Source organism: Balaenoptera musculus, chromosome 9, assembly GCF_009873245.2.
Source record: "Balaenoptera musculus isolate JJ_BM4_2016_0621 chromosome 9, mBalMus1.pri.v3, whole genome shotgun sequence".
Lineage (NCBI taxonomy): Eukaryota > Metazoa > Chordata > Mammalia > Artiodactyla > Balaenopteridae > Balaenoptera > Balaenoptera musculus.
Window position 1 is genome coordinate 43,700,253 of NC_045793.1, and position 12,460 is coordinate 43,712,712.

Genomic DNA, 12,460 nt, shown 5'->3' on the forward strand with positions numbered 1-12,460 from the left:
GTGGAATCTAAAAAAAAGAAAAAAAAAAGAACTCATAGAAACAGAGGACAGATTGGTGGTTGCCAGAGGTGGGGATTGGGGGAAATGGGTGAAGATGATCGAAGGGAAAAAATTTCTCGTTATAAGAAGAATAAGTTCTGGGGATGTAATGTACAACATGGTGACTGTCATTAACAATACTGTATTGTATATTTGAAAGTTGCTTAGAGAGTAGATTTTAAAGGTTCTTAACATACTCCCCTCCCCCGCCAAACACAAATTGTAACTATGTGAGGTGATGGATGCTAACTGAACTTATTGCAATAGGTACATACAGCATATCATTACTTTGTACATATTAAGCTTATACATAGTCTATGTCAACTTTATCTCAGTAAAGCTGAAAAAATATTTAAAAAATGAATGAGCAGAATTAAAATAAATAAATGAACTGAGTATGCAACTCAAAACCCCAGGGAAAAAGTGAGTGAAATTAGCATTGGAAGTGGTAGTGAACTCCATGGATGGCCTTGAATACCTCAGTCTTCCTGGTCTCACCTCCCTTGCTGAACCTCTCAATTTTCTCTGCTGTCAGATAATTAACAGGAAGGCTTTGAGGGTGGCACATACCTTCGTTTATTAGTAAATTGCTCTCCAGAAAGTGCTTTGAGGCAAAGCTAATTTCCACCAATGTGAGAAGATTTGGTCCTATCAGAAGAAGGACATTATTTGAATATATGCCAAAAAAATATATTTTCTGTCTTTCCTTGGTTGAACACTCAATGGGAGTTACTCTCATTAGCTCCCCTTCTTTATGGCATTTGAATAAAACAGACAAGTCCATCTTGAAGATGATAAATGACTAATAAATTTTAATTGGCACTTTAGCTCGTAAAATATAAACAGTCATTAAATTCATCCAGTAGATTGTTAAAATGGAAGTGCTAAAAATGGCAGAATATGCCAAAATAGCAGCTTTAAGAACTTCTGGTTTCCTTCCGTTCTCAAGGCTAATCCTACAGTCAAAATTCCTATGGAAGATATAGAGAAGAATTAGGGATCAGAAGGGTGGAGAAGAGGGAAGTGAATTAAAATATACAGATGCAAAATAAAAACAATTCTTCAAATGTCTGGTAAATGATGTGTTCTTTGTTTTCACAAATACTAGTGCTGCTATAGTTACTGTAAGGGAAAGAAAGGCCAAATTAGGTGTGGCTTCTTCTCTGATACACTAGCTAGGGTGGAAGAAAATGCTCCTTTTAAAAATAAGCAAATTAGACTTGAGTAGGTACAGATAGAACATTTACAGGTGAACAAAGAGAATCCGTGTCCTCAAGGAACTGGTCATGATTCTATAACTATTGCAAGCCAATAGGGCTTTTGTTTTCAGAGTCCTTTTTAAACAAGACTCAGTGTGGATCTGTGTTGGTAGCTTGTAGAGCATTTGTCCCATGACATTTTTCATCATCTTTTAATCCTGGATGACCTAACAGGACATTGGCCAGTTTGAAGCTCACAAAAGTGTCTTCTTTTGATGCAGTAAATTCATGTCTATAAATTTTCTTAAATAAATAATAAAGAATGCTCACAAGATTTAATTGTGAGAATATTCATTGCAGAATTGCTAATAATAGCCAAAAACTGGGTTGGGGGGAAGGTTATGTGAATAGTCAACAATAGGAGTTTATCTACTTAATGGGGCAGTCATCCAATGGGTCACTGCAGTGTTTGGACAACATGCGAAGTGCTGGCCTTCCAAGACATGAGGTCTGAAGAAGAAAACATGGCACTCTGGAGGAAGCACCTTCAAAGCAGTCAAATGGGTAGTCAAACAGAGATTCATTGTCTAAACTTCTCAATTCTCAATGGAAACTGAAATACGGAAGACAAGCTATGCCAGAGACTGCTACTTATCTCTGTTCTCTCATTCTTCCTTAGGAAAAGAAGCTTGATTTTATTCTGGCCAATGGGTTAAAAATGAACAAACAAAAACATTTACCAGCTTTTCTTCAGTTAGAGATAACAAATGAGATGCAAGCAAAAATTAATGGGTGGGAGTTCTAGGAATGCCAGTTAAGAGGACACATAGCTGGCATGAGCCCCTCTTGTCCTTCCTCCTGTCGTCCTTTCTGTTAGACTAGAATCTGGGGATGGTGGTAGGAGTTCTAGCAGCCATCTTGAGCCAAGAGCCATCCATACCATGAGGTGACCTTGAGTATGAAAGTCCTTTAATGTAGTAAAAATATACAGGAGGCTGAGACCCCAGTGATAAGAAAATAAAATATGAGCCCTGGACCGTCTACCTCCAGAATTCTTTACATAGGTGAAAATAAATCCTTGTAAACTTAAGCCACCATTATCTGGATTTTATAGATGTGCAGCTGAATCTAACTCCAATTGATTCACCTACTAAATGGAAATCAAAATGTTCCTTAAAGAATCACTCAAGGATACCGGCCTGTAAGTAGGAAGCTGCTCTTAGGAGGTGAGTCATGATGGAAAATATTATTTAATGAAAGGCATTAATATTGCCTTACCCAGTAATAACTGTTAACGCTTATTTTTCTCTATCAGAAGAGCCAAGAATAATGTCTCTGAATTTAATTTTTCAAATATGTGTGTCACTGATGATGTCAGTTGAATCTGATGATTCAAGAATATGTTTATGTGAAAAAATTTGGTCATCCTATAAAACAACATTGGAGAGTCAAAGACACAACTGGTTGTAGCTGAAAGTTTTAAAAATACATAATATTCAATTTTAATATATTTGCTTTGCTATAATGCAATCTCCCTCTGTTGCCAGAAACATTTGACAAAGTCTTTTAAACATAGAAAGTTATGTTTCTGTGGATGATTTTAAAGAATATAAAAGAAAGGGGAGCTGAGGGCCTTGTTAGCGTCAGTATGGCTTAAAAAAAAAAAAAAAAAAAAAAAAACACTAGGGAAGGTGAGATGCCTGTAAAAGAGAGCAAAGGTTCAGCAGAATTAGCAAGTAAGAACCAGAAGTGATGACTAAAAATATAAAGTCCAGAAAATTTGAAGAAATCTTGGGGAGGCCATTAGCATAGGATAGGGGACTCAAATCAAGTTTATGTAAATCTGAAAGAATAGGATCCTTCAGCTGATACCAGAGTAACCTTTTTATACATACTGAAGACTCAGATACGTATTCTCAAATCCCTTACTACAGAATCTGAGATCATGGTGAAATGTGTATGAAGGAAATTTTAACACCTTAAATAAGAAGTTAGCCTAATCTCAGACTCTAGGCAAACCTTCTCTCTCCAAGAATTCTTTAGTTGAAATGCTCCTGATCTGACCCCTTGAGTTTTTCCAGAGGGAATTAACAAATTAATTTATCTAGACTATCCAGAACATTCATGAGAAATTAAGCCCAGGTTAACACAGCAGACTATGGATTTGACTAGAACACGCAACTCTTCTTTTTGACAATAGATGGTGAAATTTCAGTTGTTCATTTATTATTATTCTTGACAGTACTTTCAATTCTAAGCTGATTTCCTTACCACCTCTAAATTCTTACACTCTAGAAGAACACATAGTTTTGTAGAATGTGGGTTACAACACTGTAATTGAAAAAATATGGTGAAAGAAAGTTACTATACCCTCATCCAAGAATTTTGCATTTACTCGATAATCCTAATTACCCTTTACTCTATTTTCTGGGATATATTCTTTAAGCTCATAAGACGGTATGATATGGTAATATCACCTTAGTGAACCATGGAGGCTGCTGTGTATAGGCAAAGTAGAACCCTTTAGAACGCTTTGGTAGCACTGATAATGATATTTTCAAGTTTGTTGTATAAGAAGTTATTTTTATAATGGAATCATATAAATATTTAAATATGTTAAATTTGCTGGAAGAAAAATTCAAATTTGAGTTTTATATCCCTATAGAAATTTCTCCCAAATTTGCAGTTGCATTTTGGACTGATAATACACCAATTCTATTGGTAAAATAATTGAAAGTGAGGAGCCATTGGAATTCTGCACACACTGCAGTTATGTACCTGTGATGGCCAGCTGAGTCACAAAGAAGGTCATTCTCGACTTCCTCTTCCTTCTCCGTGTAGAGAACAGCACGATGGCATTTCCAACAATGGTGAAAACAAAGAGGACCCACAGAGTTATCAACTGCTCAGTCTGTGAGAAACAAAGCAACACAAAACTGGTGTATCAGTGAGGACCAGGGTACTTTACAGAATGCAAGGCTCAGGCTTTGGTGTTGAAATGTCTTCCTTCTGGTCTCCTATCCCCACCTGTCAAAGCTCTACTCTCAAGAGAACAAAGACACAGTGGTCCTTATTTATACTGGCAGCAGTGTAAATTGATGCAACCTTTAAAAAGATCCATTTGGAAATATATGTCAAGAGACAAAAATGTATACACAGTATTCTTGCCAAGCAATTTTAAGCCTATGTGAAAGAATTCTAAGTTTGAAAAAGACCACTACAATCACAAAGATGTGCATATTTATTGTAAGAAGAAATTGGAAATTGTTGGAAGATAATAGGATAGTTAAGTAAATAAAACACTTCAATTCAGTGAACTATTATGTAGCTATTAACAATGACAGCATGAAGATTATGTGGCAACATTAAAAATGCTTATAATATAATGGTAAATTGAAAAACATAATAAAATTGTATGTTGGGTGTGATTACAACTCTGCAAAATTATACATGTAGGGAAAAGACTGAAGTATACTAAAATGTTAAGAGTGGTTATTTTAGGGTAGTGTGATTATGGGTTATCTTACTATTTCTCCTTTGACAGGATTGTATAATATAGTAATATTAAAGTTCCACTGAATAATGTATAATTAGTAAAGGTGAAAAAAGCAGGAATGCTACTCATTTAAAACGTCAAGTTCTTCATAAAAAGTTTTCCACTCTTCCTTCAAATGGAACTTTGCATCTACCTAAAGTCCATAGCCCAGAATAAGCAGAACCCCGGGGCAACGGGATGGGTTGGACATAAGGACGGGGTGGGCTGAGCTGTGGGTGAGGAACAGGAAGCCAAGGGGATCCAGAGGCAAGTCGGAGATCAGAAGCCAAGAGACTTCAGCCCAAAAGGTCTGGGCAGAGTCCTGGTAAGAAGGCACACGTCTAAGACTCGGATGAGAAGTGCTTCTCCTGTTTGGAGAAGATGGTAAGAAGAGCCTGAAGAAACCCCTTGTGATGGTAAAATTGTATGTGTCAACCTGGCCAGGCTAGAGGACCCAGCTGTTTGGTCAAACCCTAGTGTAAGGTGGTTGTTGTGAAGGTATTTTATAGATGTGATCGACATCTACAACCACTCGACTTTAAATAAAGCAGATTACCCTCCCTAATATGGGTGGACTTCAACCAATGAGTTGAAAGCCTTGAGAGCAAAAGCCGAGGCTTCCCAGAGAAGAAGGAATGCTTCCTCAAGAATTCCTTGTGGAACATAGAGATCAAGCCTAAGTTTCCAGCCTGCTATATCCTTTAAGGATTTCAGACTTGCCAGTCCCCACAATCACGTGTACAAATTCCTTAAAATAAGTCTCTCTCTCTCTTTCTCTCTTTCAATAAAATATGTTATCTATCTATCATCTATCTATTTATTTATCTATCTATCTATCTATCTATCATCTATCTTCCTATTGGTCCTGTTTTCTGTGGAGAACCCTGCCTGACACACTCCCTGAGAATCTGAGGCATCACGGCAGCACTTCTTATATACTAAATTAATTTTAAATTATACAATAACAGCCAAATAAATTCTTCTATAATAATTCAGATAAAGCTCAAATCCCCTTTGTCCACCACTTTCCATCTTGATCAACTCTTTCCATCTTGATCAACCCATCTTGCAGAAGGTAAATATCCTTTTGATTACATTGTATATCCTTCCTATCCTTTGAAAAATACGTCATAAGCATGCACACACACACACATCCATAGCAAATAAATATCAAGCTGATATTAAAGTTCTCCATCTCACATTTACAGATGGGTCCTGAGGCCCTGGTGGAGGTCAGGGCCTTGGAGCCACAGAACGGTGGAAGTTAGGGAGGGTGGGCCTTGTGGTGGTGCCGGGGGATGGGTGGGTGCACAGCTGGAGTGGGAGGACCGCAGGGTGGATGACCTCTGCTGCTTTGAAGGGCACAGGTGGCGGATACTTCACCTCCAGCATGCTTACATCATCTCCTATTTGGAGAGCAGAGTCTTTGCTCAGTGCCAGGCCTCCTGCTTTTTCTCTGGTCCTTTTCTAACCAGAAGGGTCACATTTTTTTGGATGATTCAATTCTCTAGCAGCCTACATATGGGTGGCACTGAGAAAGCATCAGGAATGGAAACTAATTATTTTGAAAAGGGTTATTCTGAGTGGAGTGAGGGAAAGAGTTTTTGTAGAATTCTGTTCTTTGAGATCGATGGACGACTGTGCTGTCAGGAGAAAATACAGCAGGGGAAGCCTTGATGTACCAGACTGATGTTCTCCATTCAGGATCTTGTGTGTAGGTGGTGGGACATAAATAAGTGGTTTGAACTTGGAGGACCTACTTTATAAAACCGTAGAGCAACTTGGGGACCAATGCAAGAAAATAGGTGGCTTGGAAATCTCTCTTAGCAGAAGGTCTCACGGACACTATGATACTGATAGATGATACAGGGGATACATAAGGCATCTATGTCCCCAATATGGTCGTAATGTAGTGTGCTGCCAGGGAAGATGATGGCACCCTGGGGGTGTTCATGGTTCAGAAAAGATCAAGGAGCCCTTGGAGCAGGTGATGTGACAGGTAGGGGCCTGCGAAGTCCTTTCCAGCCCTGCTGAGAATGCAAATGAGGGATTTTCCACAAACTTCTCCTATTTCTCTTAGGAAACCTTTTTCATCTGGAGAAGCGTTTTGATGCCTTAAAGTAATTTCTTGTTTTGAATTACAAAGCACTGTATCACATTCAGCAAATTTTCTCTGCTTGGGTAGTGGTGGAGGGTAGTTTATTTCCACAGTTTTCCAGTACTACGTCGATCTCTGTCGAACTCCTTCAGCCTCAGATGAAGAAGGAAGGGAAAAGTTAGAATGCTTGTGATGTCTCTTTGTCAGATCAGAAATCCAGCTCTCCACGGTGAATGGGGAGAGAGTGGTGTCGGGAAGCAGACAAAGGAGGAGGCCTGGCCCTCTGCAGGGGACGGTGGAGTGTCGGGAAGGCAGTGAATACAGACTGTTTTCCTCACTGAGTCGCTTGTCTTCACCAGCACCATCCCCAGGCCTGCCCAGCTCCCGCATCCCTTTAGCTGGGAGAAAGCAGCTGGCGTGTGCGGCATTCAGCGAACTTCCCACAGAAATCTGCCCCAGACTCAGCCTCTGGGCTGAGCCTTCCTGTGGTGGGATTCCCTGGGGGCCGGCCCCCCCTCCCCGATTCTCCAGGGTGACTCTTACTGCACGGGAGACAGAGAGAGAGAGTGAATGAGTCTGCTGCCCTGTGCTCAGGCGTCTTACCTCCTCTACACCTTATAGAGATAACCTCCAATTTTCCAGCAGGTGGGTATCAACCTTCCCTATTTTCTACTTCTGACTCTGATTTTTTCCAACTAAAAATTACACTCTGAAGCCCTTTTGGCTGAGAATTAGAGTAGGAGAGTTAATCAAGTGAAGCCAGGGTAATTATGAACTAGAGGTCAATGCCTTTTCTAGAATACACCTCTCTTCATGCACCCCTTTCCTGACATAACTAGTGCCTTTGGTAAGCACAGTTAGGCCACAGTTCCAGAAATGCAACACTGAACTGGGTAAATGATTTGCTTTTCACAAAGTGTGTTGGTGATTATGCTGCTGGCACCAAGAGATTTCCAGAAATCAAGTTTCTCTAATGGAGGAGCCCCCTGACCTCCCAGTGGGCATGGAACGGCTGCTTTCTTCATCTTTGGACTGCATGATCCCGACCCAGGCATCCAATCTCTTCAAAGTAGGCTTGGGGATCAGAACCGCTCTGCTGGGAGCACAGAGTGACAAACACTGCAAACCAAATTATCCCGCTTAGATGTATCAGTGAATTGGATGTCAAGTCCCAGGAGGGCTGGAGCAGTCAGTGCTGGCTTGGCTGAGCCTTTTCTTAGGAGCTTGCAGTAACTGTGCTTTGGGCTGGCCGTCCCAGGGTGCTCTGTGAACAGGTCAGGGTCTGTTCTCCTTAGGATTAGATGATGTGTATGGAGCAGGTTGAACAAATCCTGTGAAATCACGTCCACTCCTTCTGCTTTGGAGTTTTCTATTGAAAGACAATCTCAACCTTAACTCACTGGCTCCAGGAAATTTCCAGATGAAAGAAGTTCCCTACTGTTGCTTTCCAAGAGCCATGTTTATTTATTTGTTAATTCATTCGGTATCAGTGAATTGTCTCTAGTATAAAGTGTTGGCACTACAAAGGAGACTAAAACATGTAGATTGTATAAATGATACCCAGCCAAAATTAAATCCTGTTTCATCAAGTTGTACAAAGGTCATTAAGTATGAAAACCATTACATAGTTGTAGGATCATTTATTCATAGTATGCTTAAACCCATGCTTGCACATACACCTAAACACACACGCATCCCAGGGTAATATGTGGATTTGGAGAATTATGACAATAGGAATTGGGGAAACAAGTTTAGAGGCATTTGAGCATCACAGTCAAGTGAGCCATTTAGTAGGAAAGTGAGTAGACATTCAAACCAGCCTGATTTGGAATCAGATGCTTTACTACTTGCTAGATGTGTGACACATCAGTAAGTGGTAACCTCTCTGAGCCTGTTTTCTCATTTATAAAATGAAGACAAAAATAAAATCTGTCTCAGGATACTTGTGATGGATAGATATGATGAAAAAAATGGAGATTTCTAGCTCAGTGACTGATGCATAGTACACAGAAAATAAAAATTGGTTTATCTCCTTTCTTAGTTTCATGGACTACATTTAGGTTTGAGCACTGATTTATAAATAACTCACTACTTTTTAAGAATGATGCTTGAATTTACCCTCTTCGTCCTATTTTCAGTTCCAGTCTGCTGAAATTTCACTTGAGCCTAACAGGTCTTCCACCTGCGCCTCTTCCCCACAGGTACGGATGGTATACCAACACCATTCTCAGAACCAGTATTTAAGAATATAGTTGGGGATTAAATGCCCCCTAGTGGTCATGTGAGGCAAAAATTCAAGCCAGATGCTCAATAGTGAGTAGAGGGAATAGGTGAATTTGGAATTTTTCAGTGACTAGAGACTGTTTTAAACTCGTTTAAATAGTTGTGGGATTATGACTAATTGGTTTTTAACCTCAAGTTACTGAGGTCACGCAGTGACGCCAGCTTCCTGCAGATCAGAAAATTACAACCTTGGTTTGAGAGGGATGAATTGCAGTGTTCTCTTGACGTTGCTGGTGCTGCCATGGGGCTGATACCTGGGATTTGACTCCATGCGATATGCTTCCAGAGCCAAAAAGATTTCCATGAGGCCAGGCATTAAGTCTGAGTCAGCATTTTGGACTGGCATTTTATCTTCCCCATAGAAAGTGATTAATAAATATCTGATGGATGAATATATGGTTGATGACAAGGACAAGGGTACTTATAAGTATCATAAGAGGTTACTTGAAAAGAAAATTATCTCAGGAAATACAGGACATTTAGCTGTATGACTTGTTGAAACTAGATATGTCAGATTTGTCTGGAGAGGAAGACATGATTTATTCAAATCCAAGGAATGATAATCCTCTTTTCCTTTGCAGTCCCGGAAACTGAAAACAAACAAAACAAAACAAAAACAAACAAAAAAACTCTAAGGTATCTTTAACAATCACAGAGTGAAAAGGAACTAATGTTATCTGAGCGAATCACATTTTAATCTAGCACCTGACTGACTTAGTTTGTAATGCATAATAGGTACTCAGTAAATAGGTACTCATTGATCAGGCTGCCAATCGTCACAGCCTGACTGATGAGATGACACTATCCTCAATCTTATGGGTAAGGAATTAGGGCTCAGAGAAGTTGCCATCTAGGATACCTGGCTTCTAAGCAATGCAGCTGGAGTTTGAACATGGCTTTGCTTGACTGAAAGTCCATGCCCTGCTTACTGTAGTGGCTTTCTGCTCAAATTTTAGGCCAGAGATGGTGAAGCTGCCTCATTTCTTTTCAATTTTCAAGTGGGAAACAGATCTTCATTTTCCTTCTGACCCAAACTTGTCTGAAGCTGGGTTTCTGGAGCTGAGTCGGTTTCATGACTGTCTTCCCCAGGACTGAGAGTAAGGTCAATGCTCAGTAGGTGTTTGGATGGATGGACTCTGGAGTAATGTGTGGCTTCCACACAACAGAAGTTGTAAATATCATACAAGATGCAGCTGCATCCTCTGCCCCAGGGATCACAGGGCTTTCTCTACCCTTTACATTTTCATGTTTCATTTTATGGTTCTTGTTATTTCTGTGATGTTGAAGATGAATATCTCAAACACAGGAAGGAGAGAATACATCATACTTCCCAAGAGAGGAAATGAAGTCTCAGAAGGTTATGATTCAGCCTCAGTTCTCAGCCAGCAAGCCAAGAAGCTCTGCTGTCCTGTCACTGAGACCAGTGTACCACCTGTCATTCACAGCATCAGGCTCTGAGGTCTGCTCCAAGCCTCAGTAATTGGCTTAGGTGGGTTGGAAATATCAAAAGCAGAGCTCTGAAATCATCTAATTCCATTGAGGCTGAATCACTATGTAACACAGGGAGCATACAATTCAAAGTGAGATAGGCAGGAGCAGACTGCAAAGCTTTGGATTCCCAAAGCTGCTTCATTAGACTTGGGGAATGAGATGCATTAAGAGGATCTGTAGACCCTTGGGCAGTGACCATTTCTGAACCATTGGAAACCTGTCATTCAGGAGTTTGTCCCAATTTTTCCCTGTGTCTTGCCCTACCTGCTGCTTCAGAAGCATTGCCAGGTGGTCAACAATCACTAAGGAGGTCAAGCAGGAGGCGTGGGGGTAGGACCAGGCTTGCTCATGAGTGCCTGCCTTGGCTACTTCCCCACGACCCCCTCCTCCTGCCGATGCCCCTTTGGAAAATCTGCATTTTCACCACCCTCCCAGTAACCCAGCTTGGAGACATCCTTGCAAATACCATGGAATTATTGTCATCACAACCACTTATCTGCACTCGCATTTTCTAGCTGTTTTACCTGGACCTCTGGGAATTCCATTTGGATTACTTCCAGGATAGCCTTCATTGCTAATACTCAATTATGAAAAAATATGTAACGAGACTTTTTAATTAGTTACTATTACAAAAAAATTAGAGAATTACATAAAGCTACATGTAAGTGTGGATGTTAATTCCAGTCTTATATTTTTGTAAGGCTCTTAATATCATTTTAACAGGGGTCTTGAACAGAAATGTAGGTTGCACCCTCTGACTAGGGGCTGGTAGGACCAGCTGGCAGGAGGCCTCCTGCATGTAGAAGAGAGAACATGAATGGAATGGGAGGTATTGTCGCAGCCTGGGTCTGTTGAGGTTGACTGTAGGGCTGTGGACTGAGATGGTCCCAAATATCAATAGTTGGGAACTAAGTGTCATCCTGTGATCTCTCAGATCACAGATCTGAGTGTACCAGAGGGGGAAGGCATTTACCCTGAGGGGAGAGCCTTGGCATATACCTATATGTTGGTGTAGGAATGATACTCAGGCCCGAAGTAGGAAGCTGTCCTTGAAGTCATGTTGCTGTGACAATGATTATACTGGTTTGCCGTCTGTATAATCAAGCTCAACAAACATTTATTGAGAATCTAGCAGCAAAGTTCAACATATGTTGGGAACTTTACCATAGTTCCACAGAAGTTCCATAGTACCATAGAAGGAAGGCTAGGACAGGGAGCTCCTAGTCTGATGGTAGAGGCATATATGTAAACAAAAATTTTCATTGTGAGCTACTGTAATGGAGATGCTGTAGGATCCCCAATAAGGGACATGTAGTAGAACTTGAGGAGGGACTGGTCATGGTTGGTCAAAAGGTATATCCTGGAGAAATTAATATGTGAGTTGAGTCTGAGAAATGAGTAGAAGTAGCCAAACAAACAAGTAGGTTGCTTGGCAAGAGTATGCATGAAGGCAGACCGAAAACTTTCAGGTTAGTGATGACAGACAAGGACCATCCATGAACATTAAGTGTGGTCACAGATCAGAGAAAGGCTTATAATGAGAAACTGGACTTGTGTCCTAAAAACTATTTCAAAAGTGGAGAAAGGTCCACCCTGAGTCTTTGTCCTTAGTTAAAAGAACTTGCTACCAAGAGGAAATATTCCTCCCCATCCGGAATCTTCCCCAATTGTCTTCATTGCATGTACTACCTTTGCCCTACTTCTCAACACCATCATCGTAGGTGACAGAATACAACTTTAGCTCCCTCAAACTGGGACTGAACAAGAAAGCAATTCACTGTCTAACATTTATGTCTTAGTTTAGCCTCCAGGACA

The 12,460-nt window shown here is 40.4% G+C and overlaps 1 protein-coding gene across 3 annotated transcripts in view; it reads right to left on the reverse strand.

The window, feature by feature from the left end:
- NPSR1 (neuropeptide S receptor 1) overlaps positions 1-12,460 on the reverse strand; it is a 141,051-nt gene that overhangs the window by 103,390 nt on the left and 25,201 nt on the right. For all 3 annotated transcript variants that reach the window (XM_036863889.1, XM_036863890.1, XM_036863888.1), the window contains exon 2: positions 4,017-4,149. In XM_036863889.1, the coding sequence (XP_036719784.1) occupies positions 4,017-4,149 (133 nt within the window). The remainder of the gene's footprint in view (positions 1-4,016; positions 4,150-12,460) is intronic.